At 37.0% G+C, this 16122-nt stretch overlaps 1 protein-coding gene across 3 annotated transcripts in view; it reads left to right on the top strand.

Annotated features, from left to right (window-relative positions):
* Nucleotides 1–16122, top strand: part of piezo2b (piezo-type mechanosensitive ion channel component 2b) — a 112640-nt gene that overhangs the window by 27478 nt on the left and 69040 nt on the right. For 2 of the 3 annotated variants that reach the window (XM_082172875.1, XM_082172873.1), the window contains exons 5-11: nucleotides 1245–1407; nucleotides 5619–5925; nucleotides 6923–7136; nucleotides 10053–10221; nucleotides 11991–12113; nucleotides 13007–13042; nucleotides 14041–14170. In XM_082172875.1, the coding sequence (XP_082029001.1) occupies nucleotides 1245–1407; nucleotides 5619–5925; nucleotides 6923–7136; nucleotides 10053–10221; nucleotides 11991–12113; nucleotides 13007–13042; nucleotides 14041–14170 (1142 nt within the window). The remainder of the gene's footprint in view (nucleotides 1–1244; nucleotides 1408–5618; nucleotides 5926–6922; nucleotides 7137–10052; nucleotides 10222–11990; nucleotides 12114–13006; nucleotides 13043–14040; nucleotides 14171–16122) is intronic. The other variant, XM_082172874.1, reaches the window with a different exon arrangement.

Genomic DNA, 16122 nt, shown 5'->3' with positions numbered 1-16122 from the left:
TGTATCTAGTTGTGTCTAATGTCATTTAAGTCATGCATCTCTGTAGTATTTCCAGATGCATGCATAATAATAAATGCTTTAGTGCACCTGGAGCAACACTTAGTGTTCTTTCTAACTGGAAGGCTATACTGTATATTGTATTAGCAACATCAATCATTCCATACATCTGAGGTTATTGTATGCACCATATGTTTCCCTTTAGGACTTAATAATGGCATGAATAATTATTCATTGTCTGAATGACGGTGAAACCGACCATCAAAAACACCTTCATTCAAACCTGTTCAGCCTAAATCAACCTGACACACACTAGGCACTCTGAGAAAGACTTGATTTCACTGTTGTGTAAGTTTCAGAAGAACCCAGTATGTGTTTTATGGGAAATATTTATACTCTTTTAATATGGTGCGAGGCAGAGTTTACTGAACTGGGTGGGGAAGCATATAAAACGGCGTATTCGAGCGCACAACAGATGTGTAAGAAGCTCAAACTGGAAAATGTTTGGAAAACGGCATTCTCACAAATGTTTTCCGCCTCTCACACATGGTGTGCGGTTTAATAGGAATTCTGGCGACGGTGGTTTGTTTGTTATAGTCACGATTACCTGTAACAGATTCATGTGAATACTGGAACATTCGTTAAAGAAAGATGTATGTTGAACAATAATCAATATACATTAAACAAAGGCTTTACAGTGTCCGTGTTACATATGTTACATGTACTTACCATAGTAATAAGAGTAAATTATGCATAATTACATGCAACTCAACCAAATCCTAATCCTACCCTAACCCTATAGCAAGTACATGTAGTTAATCAGTATTTAAAGATATAATTACACTGTAACAATGACACCTTAAAATAAAGGGTTACACTTTATTTTTACATTGTTACATTGTTATTTTTATATGTTTACATTGTTACATTGTGTCATTGTTACATTGTGTCATTGTTACAGTGTAATTATATATTTAAGTACTGAGTAATAATAATTAACTACATGTACTTACTATAGGGTTAGGGATAGGATTAGGATTTGGTTGAGGGTTAGTTGCATGTAATTATGCATAATTTACTGTTATTACTATGGTAAGGACATATAACATATGTAACAAGGACACTGTAAAATAAAGTGTTACCAAATAAAGTGTAACCGAAGGCTCTGTGACTGTACTGTTTGTTAATCTGTTCTCTCTCTGTGTGTGTGTGTGTGTGTGTGTGTGTGTGTGTGTGTGTGTTTGTAGTGTTATTGGTGCAGATGCAGGCAATGGTATCCGAGTTTTCCTCCCAGATATCGGGATGTTCATGGCGAGCCTGTCCGTGTGGCTGCTGTGCCGAAAGCTGGTTCACAAGCGTCCCAGCGAGGACATGGCCCAGGACAACCACGACTTTGAGCACGAGGAGAAGGTGCGTCAGAGTACTCACACACACTCCTGCTTCTACATGCGTACACACACACACAGAGAGAACATGTGCTCTCCAGACACCTCTGCTGATGGGTTTACTGGTCTGCAGTCTGACGTGTTTCAAACACAATGATCATGAACTTTCCTTTCCAGTACTGATGGATAGGCCAGCGTTAAAGGGATAGTTCACCCAAAAATGTAAACTCTGTCAGTAATTACTCTCCCTCATGTTGTTCCAACCCCGTCAGACTTTCGTTCATCTTCAGAACACAAATTTATTTTTGATTAAATCTGAGAGCTGTCTCACTCCTCCATAGGCTTCTATGTGATCGATATCTACCATCCCAGAAAAGTTAGTAAAGACATCGTTAAAATAGTCCAAGTGACTGCAGTGTTTAAGTCTACACGCCTTAAAGGGATAGTTCACTTTGAAATTCATTTTTGGTATGTTTTAGCTTACCTCAAGGGCATCCAAGATGTAGGTGTCTTTTTTTCCGCGGTAGTTTCAATTTTGATATTTTTAGGTCAAACCGTTCTTGTCTGTCAGTCAGATAATGCAGGTCTATGGTCACTGTCTCAAAACACAAGCACAGAGTCCAAATTAAAACAATTCCCCGTCGTCCAAATTAAACAATTCCCCATTGTAAGTACACATTGATGGCCTGAGACACGAAACGAGCGGTTTGTGTGAGAAAACGAACAGTATTTATATAGTTTTTAGCTCTTATACGCAGCCACGTCCAAGTGATCTGAGGGCGCTCGCGCATCCTGGTGTGTGACGTGTACGCAGACTGGTGCATAGATATATATACACTAGATGTCGCTTTGTCTACGGCAGTTCATTGGAACGAATGTCTTTAAGGTGACATCTAGTGTGTATATATCTATGCACCAGTCTGCGTACACGTCAGATCAGATCACTCGGACATGTCTGCGTATAAGAGGTAAAAACGATATAAATACTGTTCGTTTTCTCACACAAACCGCTCGTTTCGTGTCTCAGGCCATCAATGTATACTTACGATGGGGAATTGTTTAATTTGGACGACGGGGAATTGTTTTAATTTGGACTCTGTGTTTGTGTTTTGAGACCGTGACCATAGACCTGCATTATATGACTGACAGACAAGAACGGTTTGACCTAAAAATATCAAAATTGAAACTACTGCGGAAAAAAAGACACCTACATCTTGGATGCCCTTGAGGTAAGCTAAAACATACCAAAAATGAATTTCAAAGTGAACTATCCCTTTAAGTTTATCAAGCGACGAGAAACACTTTTTGTGCGCAAAAATAACGACTTTATTCAACTCTTCATTTTCTTCTGTGTGTTTCTCTGAGTGAGTTCACATAGTGTAACAGCGCAACGTCAGAACGTAGGCTCACTATTGGCCAGAATCACACACATGACCAGCGTCGGCCAATAGTGAGCCTATGTTCTGACGTACAACCCAGAAACGCTGCGCCGTTACACTACGTGAACTCAATTATATTATATTTTATATATTTTATATTTATATATTATATTATTAATAATAATTCGTCTGTTTTATCAATTTATCAAACTCAACTATATCTGCTGAGCTACTTTAACTTAATAATACTGTATTATTAATGTTACTTAAAGGGTTAGTTCTCCCAAAAATGAAAATTGTCGTTCCAAACCCCGTAAGACTTTCGTTAATCTTCTGAACACAAATGAATCTGACCGCTTTCTGTTCCTCCATTGACAGCTACACAACTACCACTTCAGAAAATGTTGCTCGCTCGATTCATATGGATTAGTTTTACGATCTCTTTATGAACATTTTGAAGCGTTAAAGTGGTAGTTTCGTAGCTGTCAATGGAGCGACAGAAATCTCTCAGATTTCATCAGAAAGATTAATTTGTGTTTCGAAGATGAACCCCCGCTGGAGTGTACGACATGTGGCGTTAGCTTTTGACGCAAATCACGTGACAGACCCGAGTTCAAATCCGCCTTTATCTGAACTCATTCTTTTCCCTTTTCCCCATCGCATGTTTGTTTGGAGACGTGTATATTTTTAATAAAAATTAAGAAAATTTTTGAAAAGATTATATAAAGATTATATAAAAGTGGGAATAGTGTTTAAGTCAAGTCAAGTCATCTTCATTTATATAGCGCTTTTAACAATGTAGATTGTTCCAAAGCAGCTTTACAGAGATAATAGGAAATTAAAGTAAAGTAACGGGTAGTGTTTGGAGCATGTGTAGGGTCCATGCTTTCATTCTTCTCACATAATACAATAATTTAGACTGAAAAACAATCAATCAGCAGGATAATGTACAGTTCGCCATTCATTATCTAAAAAAAAAAAAGAATATGTTTATTCTGCAACAGTGACTACATTATCCCTTACATGATTATGATTGGATGAATTAAAGTGTGCATGCAGTGCCAGCCAGCAGCAGAATCTTGTTAAAGAACTTTACTGTGTGAAATCCCATAATCACATTTTTTTAATCCCACCCCAGTAACAGCTTTCCAAATTTTTGTTTTCCCAGAGAAAATCTTACAAAACTGTTTTATGAGAACAGGTTTATGTGATAGGACGAGGAAAGGCAGGTTGTTAGACTAGACTTGTAAAGCAGATCATAAGTGTATTCTAGATCAGTGGTTCCCAAACTTTTTACAGTGGCTCTGAGGCATTCAACATCCTTCTGCTTACCCCCTCTCTCCATCCCTTCCTTCATCCATCCATTCATCCATCCATCCATCCATCCATCCCGCCCTCCCTCCATCCATCCATCCCGCCCTTCATCTATCCATCCATCCATCCATCCATCCATCCATCCATCCATCCATCCATCCATCCATCCATCCATCCATCCACCTATCCATCCACCTATCCATTTATACACCTACCCATCCATCCATCCATCCACCTATCCATTTTTACACCTACCCATCCATCCATCCATCCATCCATCCATCCATCCATCCATCCATCCCTCCCTCCATCCCTCCCTCCATCCCTCCCTCCATCCATCCATCCATCCATCCCGCCCTTCATCCATCCATCCATCCATCCACCTATCCATCCACCGATCCATTTATACACCTACCCATCCATCCATCCATCCATCCATCCATCCATCCATCCATCCATCCATCCATCCATCCACCTATCCATTTATACACCTACCCATCCATCCATCCATCCATCCATCCATCCATCCATCCATCCATCCATCCATCCATCCATCCATCCATCCACCTATCCATTTATACACCTATCCATCCATCCATCCATCCCGCCCTCCCTCCCTCCCTCCATCCATCCCGCCTGCCCGCCCTCCCTCCATCCATCCATCCATCCATCCATCCATTCATCCCTCCCTCCCTCCCTCCCTCCATCCATCCAATCATCCATCCCTCCATCCATCCATCCATCCCTCCATCCATTCATCCCTCCTGCCATCCATCACTCCATCTATCCATCCATCCATCCATCCATCCCTCCATCCATCCATCCATTCCTCCCTCCCTCCATCCATCCACCTATCCCTCCCTCCCTCCCTCCCTCCACCTATCCACCTATCCCGCCCTCCCTCCCTCCCTCCCTCCCTTCCTCCCTCCAATCCACCTATCCATTTATCCATCCATCCATCCAGATTGCATTTTGTTTAAAGGCTGATGAGCTGTAATACTAGGAGACATAACTCGAGGTTTAAAGAATTGCTTCATGCTGTAGCTAAACGTTTACCGGTGTTTATCAGTATGTGCTACCGTGAGCAGGAAGTAGTTTCCTGTGCTGAAGGCCATACATATGGAGCCATTAAAGCTAGATGGGCCTTATTGTTATTTGTGAATCTGTGTGTGAGATCACAGTTAATCTAAACCAGATTCAACAGCACTTAAACAGAGAAATGTTCTCGAAATGGATTACTATGCCACTTACTGCAGACCGTTTAGTACTAATATTATATCTAGTATGTCAGACAGTATATATCATGTAATGATAAACATTAAAAAAATTATGTTTTTTGTTCTATTTTTGCACAGTCAATTGTTTGTTCATCCAGATTTGGCTTTGGAGAAAAGGCCGCTGGTGGTGCAAACAATATTCACTCAGAAATTAAGTCCACACTGCTTGCTTGGCTTGTATAATGCAGATTTTGACAAATGCTGTAGGTCATATGTGTTTTTCATTCATACAGTAAATGTGCATGATTCTTGTTTTCCCTGATTAGACACAGGAGGAGATTGAAAATCTAGAAAAGGTGGAAAATTATGACGACGATGATGATGAAGATGAAGATGACGAAATGCTGTTTGATGAGGACTTTGATGCAGAAGATGAGGCAGAGGAAGAGGAGCGTGACGGAGAAGGTGTGGACGAGGAAGAGGAGGAAGAGGAGGAGGAAGAGGTGCAGGAGAGCACAAAGATGAAGATTCTGCGCAGAGTAGCAGGAGTGGCAAACAAACTCAAAGAGATCATCGGTAACCTCATCACAACAGCTGGACAAGTGGTGGTCACCATCTTACTGGGATTAACAGGTGATATTTTAACGCGAACTACCTTTCAAAAGTTCAAACCTGAATATTTCATCATTATTCCAGTCTTCAGTGTCACATGATCCTTCAGAAATCGTTCTAATATGCTGATTTGCTGCTTAATAATCATTTCTGATTATTATTATCAATGTTGAAAACAGTTGTGCCGCTTGTGGAAACCGTGATACATTTTGTTCAGGATTCTTTATTTTAAATTCTTTAATCTCCCATAAGCCAAACAGTCAGTCTATAGCCCTATTCGGATGGGACTAGTTTACCATGGAGAGGAGGGGTAAAGTAATAATTACCAGAGCTTCTCTGTGATTTTAGTCCCGTCTGAATGTGCATCTCAGTGATCATCACGGACAATGTCAGTAAAGATTACGGCGACTTTAACCTTCAGTAAAAAGGTCCGGAAAAATGACCTCAGGTGATACTAATCCCGTGCGAATAGACCCGCTGTAAACATGTACGTAAATATTTCATCATTTCCTGTTTAAAAGTAGTTTTGCACGGGTTTTTTCAAGTATGGAGACGCTTGAAAAAGCATTGTTGCGTTCGAGACGCTGGAACGAGTCTGTGGCAAAACTCAAGTGTTTTCCACACACCATTCAGATCAAAGATTGAAGCACTTGTTAGAGGCACGAAACATCTTTTAGCGTTAGCTAAGTGCCTATTACCAACACAGTCCAATCTAAAGTTAATTAATACATCATTTGACCGGACATAACTGTTTTATATATATATAAATATAGGTTATATGTGTTTGTGCACGTGATATCAGGAAGCAGCGTAACACACACATGATGACAGGAGTGACGGCGATCCACAAATCGAGTTACTCTCCCACTTCTGCTAGTTTTACTGAGATCTCTTATCCCGTGCGAATTGGCCATTAATATTACAGATGTCCTGTGGTGAAATTACATCACTCCATCTATCCTAGTAAAGTTAATCCCGTCCGAATAGGGCTTAAAACGGCCTCTGTTCTGGTCTCCAGGTATCATGCTCCCCTCTCTGACGTCAGCCGTCTACTTCTTCGTGTTCCTGGGTCTGTGCACGTGGTGGTCGCTCTGCAAGACCTTCGACAAGCTCCTCTTCAGCTGTCTGTGTGTTCTCATGGCCATCTTCAGTGCTGGTCATCTCATCGTGCTTTATTCCAACCAGTTCCAGTTCCTCCAGGAGGCCATCAGGCCCAACGACAGCTACACCAGGTCAGCATATGCCACGTACTGCGTAATGTTTAGTATTAATATTATATCTAGTGTGTCAGACAGTATATATCATGTTTTTTGTTCTATTTTTGCAATGTCAATTGTTTGTTCATCCAGATTTGGCTTTGGAGAAAAGGCCGCTGGTCGTAGAGTCCCTCCTTTTTAATAACATTTGTCAAACAACAAAAAACTTGCTCCACAGAGGCCATATTATGCCAAGTCTAGATTTTGTTTTTGGGCTCTACTAGAATAGTTTTTAATGCTTGAATATTCAAGAATTTTCCCCATATTCTCCATTGTTGCAGCTCCTCTCTTCCCAGTCTGTCAGTAACGCTCTGTTTAGTTCCTGTCTCTATGAAGCCCCTCCTTCTGAAAAGCACACTGTGCTCTGATTGGTCAGCTGGAGCAGTGTGTTGTGATTGGTCAAGCACTTCAAGTGTGTTTGGGCAATGCCCCGCCCCTTAATATAACTGTGAGATTCAACACACTGCTAACTTACTCAACCAGGCCCCGCCCCTTTATTCTGCATATTAATTATTTAAATGAGGAATATTGAGACGTGTTTGTTCCCAAAAGAAAACTCAAGACTACAATGGAGGCGTTTCAGGGAGTTCAGAAACACTGACACTGATATAGAGAATAACTCCTGCTGGAGGGACTCTGTAACTCTGCAGAGCTTTTTAATGCAAATGCTTTTTAAAACAGTAACATTACACACTAAAGAAAGATGAACATGTTAAAAAAAGCACAAAAGGTCCTCTTTAATTATTTATAAATGAGTGGACTCTGAATGCTAGCTTGTACGACAGTGCCAGTAATGCTATATAATCTGTCATATGTTTAATGTTATCATATGCATATTAATCTGTACCTGCAGCATACTGTAAATAATGAATGAGTGTTAAAATACCCATAATGCCTGGGCTTTGATAGACACGCAGGGTTCAGGCGGCGCACAGATAAAAGATCCCGAATCCCATCTGTTCTCGCATGTTCTGACAAAGGCCAGTCCACAAAAGACCTGGAGACGAACTGTAGAGTCAAATAAATGCATATCAGCCGAATGTTGTGTGTGTGTGTGTGTGTGTGTGTGTGTGTGTGTGTGTGTGTGTGTGTGTGTGTGTGTGTGTGTGTGTGTGTGCCAAAGGAATCACTCGTTTGTTCTTTTACAATTATTTATGTAATAACCCTCCTGAAATAGATCCAGCATTTTTATGATGCGATTAACAAGACATTTTTATAATGTTAAATTATGCATTAAGGTAATTCCATATTTTTGCATTAATTATTGTAGCGTAGACGTTGCTAAACTTACAATGCCCTGGCCTAGTCTAATAAGCATGACATATTCACATACTGTACAAATATTGGGTAATATAGTATATTTTTTATTAGACTGGACACTTTTTGGGCATTTAATGATTTTTTAAGCAGGCTATGTTACATTTTTTATTAAAAATGAATATCGCTTGCTTATTCCTGCCATTTTTGGATATTTTTTTTTTCTAATCATAATATCTTTACTGTCAATTTGATACATCCTTGCTGAATAAAAGTATTAATTTATTTTACTTACTGACCCCAAACTTTTAAAAAGTAGTGTAAAAACAATTGAGATAATTTTGCTATCAATTTATTTAATATTTAATACACATTTACATTATTTCTGTTAAGAAATGTCTGGTACTGTATGTAAAACCAACTGAACTGAAATTAAATAAAAAAAATTAATAAAATAAAATTAGAATGAATAAACAAATAAATTAATATTCCCATTAATTAAAAAAAAAACACAGATTTTTTTGTTATAAAAATAATCATTTCTGTTTTTTAAGAATACTTTATAATTTGAATAATATATCATTACAACATTTTTTGTCATAATTCTTAATAATATCCAAATATTCTCATTGTTAAATATTAAAGTTATTGTTTGTACTGTAATAAAAATAAAGGCGGTAGAAAAAATTTACTTTATATTTTTAAATAATATATCATTGAATATAAAATTATGAAAAATATCCGAAAAAAATCTCACAATCCAAAAAAAATTATGTAAAAATTCTAAATATTTGCTTTATCAGTGTAAAAGGCTGCAATTGAAGACAAGCCTAATAATGGTGTAATTCTTCACTGCACTGCGTTGCCTTCAGCATGATGGATGATGCTATAGAGCCGTTTCTGCATGCCTGTGATGCCTTAAACTGCTGCAACAAACACACCTCTACTGTTTATTTTAGCACTAGCTGTCCTTCACCGGATATTTCCATCCGTGTTCTCCGATCTGACCGGTGTAAAGCGCCTGGTTATGAAGCGTTTATGATCTGCAGGTGCTGACGGACTCACTCTGCTCCATCGCTCATGTCCTTGACGCTCAGTATCAGTTCATCGACTGCGTGCAGCCATTAGCTCTATGTATAGTCCAGCAGCCTTGTTTAAATGTGTGAAGAAAGTGTGTTGCTGATGTGTTTCTCTGAGTGATTTCAAATCAATTCAATGTTTAAAAGCAGCTTTTAAGGTTTGCATTGCGGTCGTGATCGCAAAGGTTAATTAAGACGACTCAAACTGAAGTGAGAAGTGCATTGTGGTCCGATAAACTCATTAAACTCAAACACTCTTAGTTATCCGCCTGTTTTACCTTCTTCCCTGGGATCCATAAATAGTAAGAGATACCGCTATTGTTTCTCATTTTCTGTGGAAGCAGAAGTGTGTGTGTGTTGTATCTGGTTGGAAAAGACTGTGGGCTAATTGTAGTTGATGAAAGATCTGCGTGACTGTTGAATGACGGTGTTGACAGCCTTTTCTATCGACATCACCGTGGTCATGTGATCACTTCTCTCCCAGACACAGCAAGAGTAAGACGAGGATAGAAACACCCCGTAATGAAGACATTAACAGTTGAATGTTTCTCCACAGTGTGTTTGGTATCTCCTCCATCATTCAGACCGACTGCTCCTCTACCTGGAAGCTCGCTGTCAACAATGGTCTGAAATGGCACCATTTTGTCAATCCCATCATTCTCTTGGTCCTGTACTACACACTGGCCACCTTGATCCGTCTGTGGCTGCAGGATCCCATGATCATGGTGAGCCTAACGCCACTTTAAAATCAGAATGATCTATTTGTCTTATAAAGTGAAAAAAAATTATAATACTGGTACTGATATTTTAAGATGTAGTGAAATATTTTAAATAATTATTTTGGTAATATAGTAATAATTTCAATGTATTTACTGCCAAAAAAAGAAGAAGATTTTTCTCTTATTTTCCAGTTAAAAATATCTTTCAATTTATTTCTTTGGCAAAAAGCTTTTTCTTGTTTTTGAACATAAATAATGTTAATTACTTATTTATTTAAAGTGAAACTTATTTATTTAAAATTATAATAAATAACATAAATAGTCTTCACCAAAATAGATTTATAAAAAAAAATTAATATATATATATATATATATATATATATATATATATATATAAAAGTTTTGGAAGCAAATTTTAAGATTTTACATGAAACGCCATTATTGCAGAGCAATAAATTTTTATTTTTTTTTTGCATTTTAATACATTATGAAATGGATTTTTAATAATTTAGGGTTTTTACAAAAGACTAATATGTAAAGTTACATTGAGGAAACAGGGACAAATCAAATCTATAAAATGATTTACTGACCAATTAAAATAATATTCCCAATTAAACCTGTCAATTAGATAAAGCAAAAAAAAAAAAAAAAAAAAGAAATACCTGTAATATTTCTTAATAAATACATCAGAATATGTCTAAATACATATTATAAGAAAGCTTTTTCTTATTTGTTTTAAACATAAACCTCACTAACTTATTAGATGTATGCTTAAATTACTTTGAATAATAATAAATTACTTTGAAAACAAGTTTTAATATTTTGCACAAATTGTTTTTATCGCAGAGCAACTTTACTGTTCATATGTTGTGTTCTGATTATTGAAGTCATGTTCGTATTCATGCTTTTTAAATCTAATTTAATGCATAAAGAAATGGATTTTACAAAAGATAAAAAAAAAAAAGTATTTACTGACCAATTTTCCTTTAGATAAAGCAAAACATCAAGAAATACCCATATTATTTCTTAATAAATAACACAGAATGTTTCTAAATAAATATTAGCAAATAATATTATGCCTAAAAAAATCCAATGGAGAAAAACAATCTTATTTGAAAACAACTTTTCCTTTTTTACACACTCCATTTTTGCAGAGGGTTCAGATCATGCCGTGTTTTAGTCATTTATGTCACGTTTGTCTTGATTTCATGCTTTTAAATGCACTTTAATACATTAAGAAAATAGATTTAAAAGAGTATTTTTGAGAAAACCGTGACAAATCTATAAAAAAAATGATTTATTGGCTTAAACATTTCAGTTAGATAAAGCAAACAAATCAAGAAATACCTCTCAGAATGTTTTTAGATAAGTATTAGCCAGCTGTGTGTGTTATATTTTCTGCTGTTTGATATATGAAGATGTATATGACACTCTGATGGGTTTGATCATCTGTGACACACAGTTCACGGGGTTTATAGAGCGCTCAATACACGGGTCCTTTAAAGCCCCACATCTACGAGCTTATTGATTCTGTGCTTCTAGGTTTGATTACAGTGTGATTTCACAGCATAAAGCTATCGATGTGATCGATGATGAATCATAAGCGACTTCATCCGATAAAATGAGTAGTGCAATGTTGTTGTTTTCGTCTCAGGACTCCATTAAACATGTTTTTCATCTTCATTGTTGTCATTCGCAAGCTTCTCCACGACACAGGTCTTAATTTCATTCATGCTACTCAGTGAATATGTTTGTGTTTATTGATGTTTCTCCAGCAGGAGAGCGAGGAAGAGGAGATAAAGGAGGGAAACGAGACGGCTGGAAACAGCATTATTCACATGTTGGGCCGGAAGCGGCAGCTCTGGTGGAAAGCGCATCAGAAAACGGAGGAAAGAAATGTGAGGAAACAAAGATGCTAACTTTGAGCTCTTATACAGTCAACAATAGAAGTTTGAATTACACATGCACATAATGAGGTCGTGTGACAACAATAGTAAAAACTTAGTATTCCTTTCCGAGTTCATATTTAACAGCAGTTAGTCTAGAAAGGGATATTTCACCTTCCGCCTGTGAAATATCGATTTATGAATGTGTATTTAAATTGGCTCATTTATGTAGTAGAAATGTGAAATTATTTTAGAAGTTGGTGCCTTCTAAACTGAGAAAAGCCAGAAAATGTATTTTTGGCTCATGTGGATGAAAGACTACAACTCCCAGAATGCACTTGCTTCGCTGCCCTACGAGGACACTCCCAAGCCACGCCTACCGGTTACAGAGGACAGTGTCGGGAGAAATGATACAGCTAGGCTACTAGTGACTGGAAACTGAAGAGACGGCGTTTTATCGTGAGATCCCCCTATGGGCGGATTGAACACATGCGGGACGAGCTCCTCCTATTGGCTGTAGTCTCTCGCCTCTGGACTAAAGAGCCTCTGATGACGATAAATGACGATTTTTGCGTCATCTGAGGTTTTTTTCCCAAACACACAATACAGAAATCTCTCGTCTCAGGGGGACATGAGGGAGGGAAGCACGGTCACTCGAAAATACTACCGGGTTTCTACCGATACAAAGCTTAACGCTAATCGGTGAAGTATCCCTTTAAGAACATCATGAAGTGTGTTTGTGTTGTCCTAAACTCCAGCACACACCCTCTGTCCCGTTACAGGTTTTTGAGCTCGCGTCTCTATCTGTGAATAGTGCTGCTGATGTTAGAGAAGAGCATAATGTTATCGACCCTCCTGTGCTCATCAATACATTCACCTTGTCTTTCTCTTCCCCCTCTCTTTAGCTCATTTCCACTCTGGACGGGTACAGCACCTCAGAGGTTTGCACTCATCGTGGTTTTGACAAGGCTTCTGTAACTCTGTGTCTGCAAGTTTTAACTGTAGACAAATATAGTGTGATTGATTTAGGCTTTTAGCAGCTTGTGTTTGTGTGTGTACACCGCTCTTGATGTGGCGTGATTCAGTGGGATTTACTGAGAAACTCCAGCTCTCTGCATGGGGATTCATATTATTTATTAATAAACATATACAATAATAATAATTCTTAATATATTTCCCATTATTCCCATGAATCTCTTTATTTATTTATTTATTTGTTTATTTATTTGTTATTCATTTTTATTATTGATTAGTGTTTCTAACGCATTCATTTTGCAATTAATTTTGTTTAAATATTTGACAGCACTAATATGTAATCAAATTATAATTGATAATCAATATATTATTAATAATAATAATTATTATTATTAATATATTGGCCATGAATTGTATTAGGTTTTTTTCATTTTATGTTATTAGTTTTATTAATAGCATTTTAATTAATTATTGTAATACGATAGATAGATAGATAGATAGATAGATAGATATATAGATAGATAGATAGATAGATAGATAGATAGATAGATAGATAGATAGATAGATAGATAGATAGATAGATAGATAGATGGAAGTAGGAGTTTCACATAAAACTGAAAGAAAATGGTACAATAAAATAGTCACAATACACAATTAAAATCTTAATTTTCTTTGTTGAAAATATTAGCTTATTTTTTTCTTTTTTATGGCAATTTTCTTGTCAGGTTTTGTGAAATTCACCCATTTGGACAAACAAAGAATTTTACATAACAGTGTATTAAAGCACTGCATTTGTGCATTACAACAAGATATGGAAACAGACATATTGTGCATCCTTGATTTTATGAATATGTAAAGAATGTAAAAGAGAGAATGTTCACTTCTTTTTGCATGCTGTATATTTTATTAGCACAGTTTTTCATGTCTCCTGTCCCTTGTGTAAATATTTCCTGTTATTCTGAAGGTGGTCGTGGTGAACTCCAACGGGACGTCGTTTGACTATGTGTCGGCCGTGCCGATTGAGAACGGACCGGTCAGTCTGGACATTTACTCCACTCCTCAGTACAAAGAGGATCAGCCTGGAGAATCTGAAGGTGAGAGACCGTAAATACACATCCATAAATATCTTTCAACTGAAATACCTAATAAAACAACGCAACATCCATCTAGATGTTCTATCCAGGGTATTATAGTATTGTATAGTATATATTACAGTACAGTAACTAAAACTGTAAAAAGATTTTGGTAACACTTTTTGTTACAATAAGGTTCATTAGTTCACAAGGTTCAACATGAACTAAGAATGAACAATACTTTTTCAGCATTTACAGTGCTATGCATAAGTTTAGACACCCATGCTAAAGTTGACTAAAAAGAGGAATAAAAAATCATCTTTTGGAAATTGAACTTAATGCCTTAATTAAAAAAAATTGGAAAAATCCAACCTTTAAGGACACCAATTTTCTTTGTGAATGAATAATGTATCGTAAATAAATAAATGTTCTTCCTTAAAATACAGGGTGCATAAGTCTGGACACCCCTATGTTAAATTCCCATAGAGGCAGGCAGATTTTTATTTTAAAGGCCAGTTACTTCATGAATCCAGGATACTATGCATCCTGATAAAGTTCCCTTGGCCTTTGGAATTAAAATAGCCCCACATCATCATATAGCCTTCACCATACCTAGAGATTGGCATGGAGTACTTTCCATAAGATCATCTCTCAATGCAAATCAAACCAGCTATTAGGCTAACTGAAATAAAACCATGCCAATCTCTAGGTATGGTGAAGGCTATGTGATGATGTGGGGCTATTTTAATTCCAAAGGCCAAGGGAACTTTATCAGGATGCATAGTATCCTGGATTCATGAAGTAACTGGCCTTTAAAATAAAAATCTGCCTGCCTCTATGGGAATTTAACATAGGGGTGTCCAGACTTATGCACCCTGTATTTTAAGGAAGAACATTTATTTATTTACGATACATTATTCATTCACAAAGAAAATTGGTGTCCTTAAAGGTTGGAATTTTCCAAATTTTTTTAATTAAGGCATTAAGTTCAATTTCCAAAAGATGATTTTTTTATTCCTCTTTTTAGTCAACTTTAGCATGGGTGTCTAAACTTATGCATTATAGTAGTAATTGCCTTTCAATTCAGATTATTTTTGTCTTAAAGTCAGCATGAAACGGACGTAGCGATTAACAAGTTATATAACAAGTTTCTGTGCTGCTGAATGTTTGTGTGTGTGTGTGCGTGTGTGTGTGTGTGTGTGTGTGTGTGTGTGTGTGTGTGTGTGTGTGTGCTTCAATGCACTTCAGCGCATTAATATAGACCGGTGATTAAACTGACTGGAACGATCTGTGCATTAAACGGTTTTATTGCACACCATCCAGCCAATCAGAGTCAAGGATTCAGACAGACCTTGGTACTATAAATACACATAAGTCATCAAAACGCCCGTCTGTACAAGTATCCTCATAAACCCTGTCAATAGTGAACGTAAACATTTCACAGTAAACAGAAAAAACAATGCACAAGTATATTAGACCCGTTGATTGGGTTTTAAAGTGACAGCAGCCTAATAAACCTGTCATTAATGTCAATCAAACAACAAATCTCTCACTGCTCTTGACTGAATCACTTTTGTAACTTTAATAAGAGTAAATGTCAGTTTAATTTACATAGTGAGGACTATGCAGTGTTTTTTATATACATTTGATTACTTTATACAATTTATGTATTTCTTATTTCTAGTGCTTGAAGTTTTTCAGGTAGGTCTATTTCATTTGTGTCTGTTCTATTGTTGTTAGTTTTCCTATGTGCTTCCTATATTCCTTTCTTTATCACTGTTTACTTGTCTTCAGTGAGCTTGAGTTTTTTTTTTTTTTTTTTAAAGCTGCAGTCCGTAGCTTTTTTGGGTTAAAAATTATCCAAAATCATTTTTTGAGCAAGTACATAACCAGCCAGTGTTCAAAACTCTCTGCTTGCCGTAGCTCGATTCAAATCGGGAAATTCCACGGGAAATTCGAGCATGTCTTTGCGT

Source organism: Leuciscus leuciscus (assembly GCF_965113295.1).
Source record: "Leuciscus leuciscus genome assembly, chromosome: 6".
Classification (NCBI taxonomy): Eukaryota; Metazoa; Chordata; class Actinopteri; order Cypriniformes; family Leuciscidae; genus Leuciscus; species Leuciscus leuciscus.
Note: the sequence above shows the minus strand (reverse complement) of the source record. Positions and strands in the feature narration are given on the sequence as shown.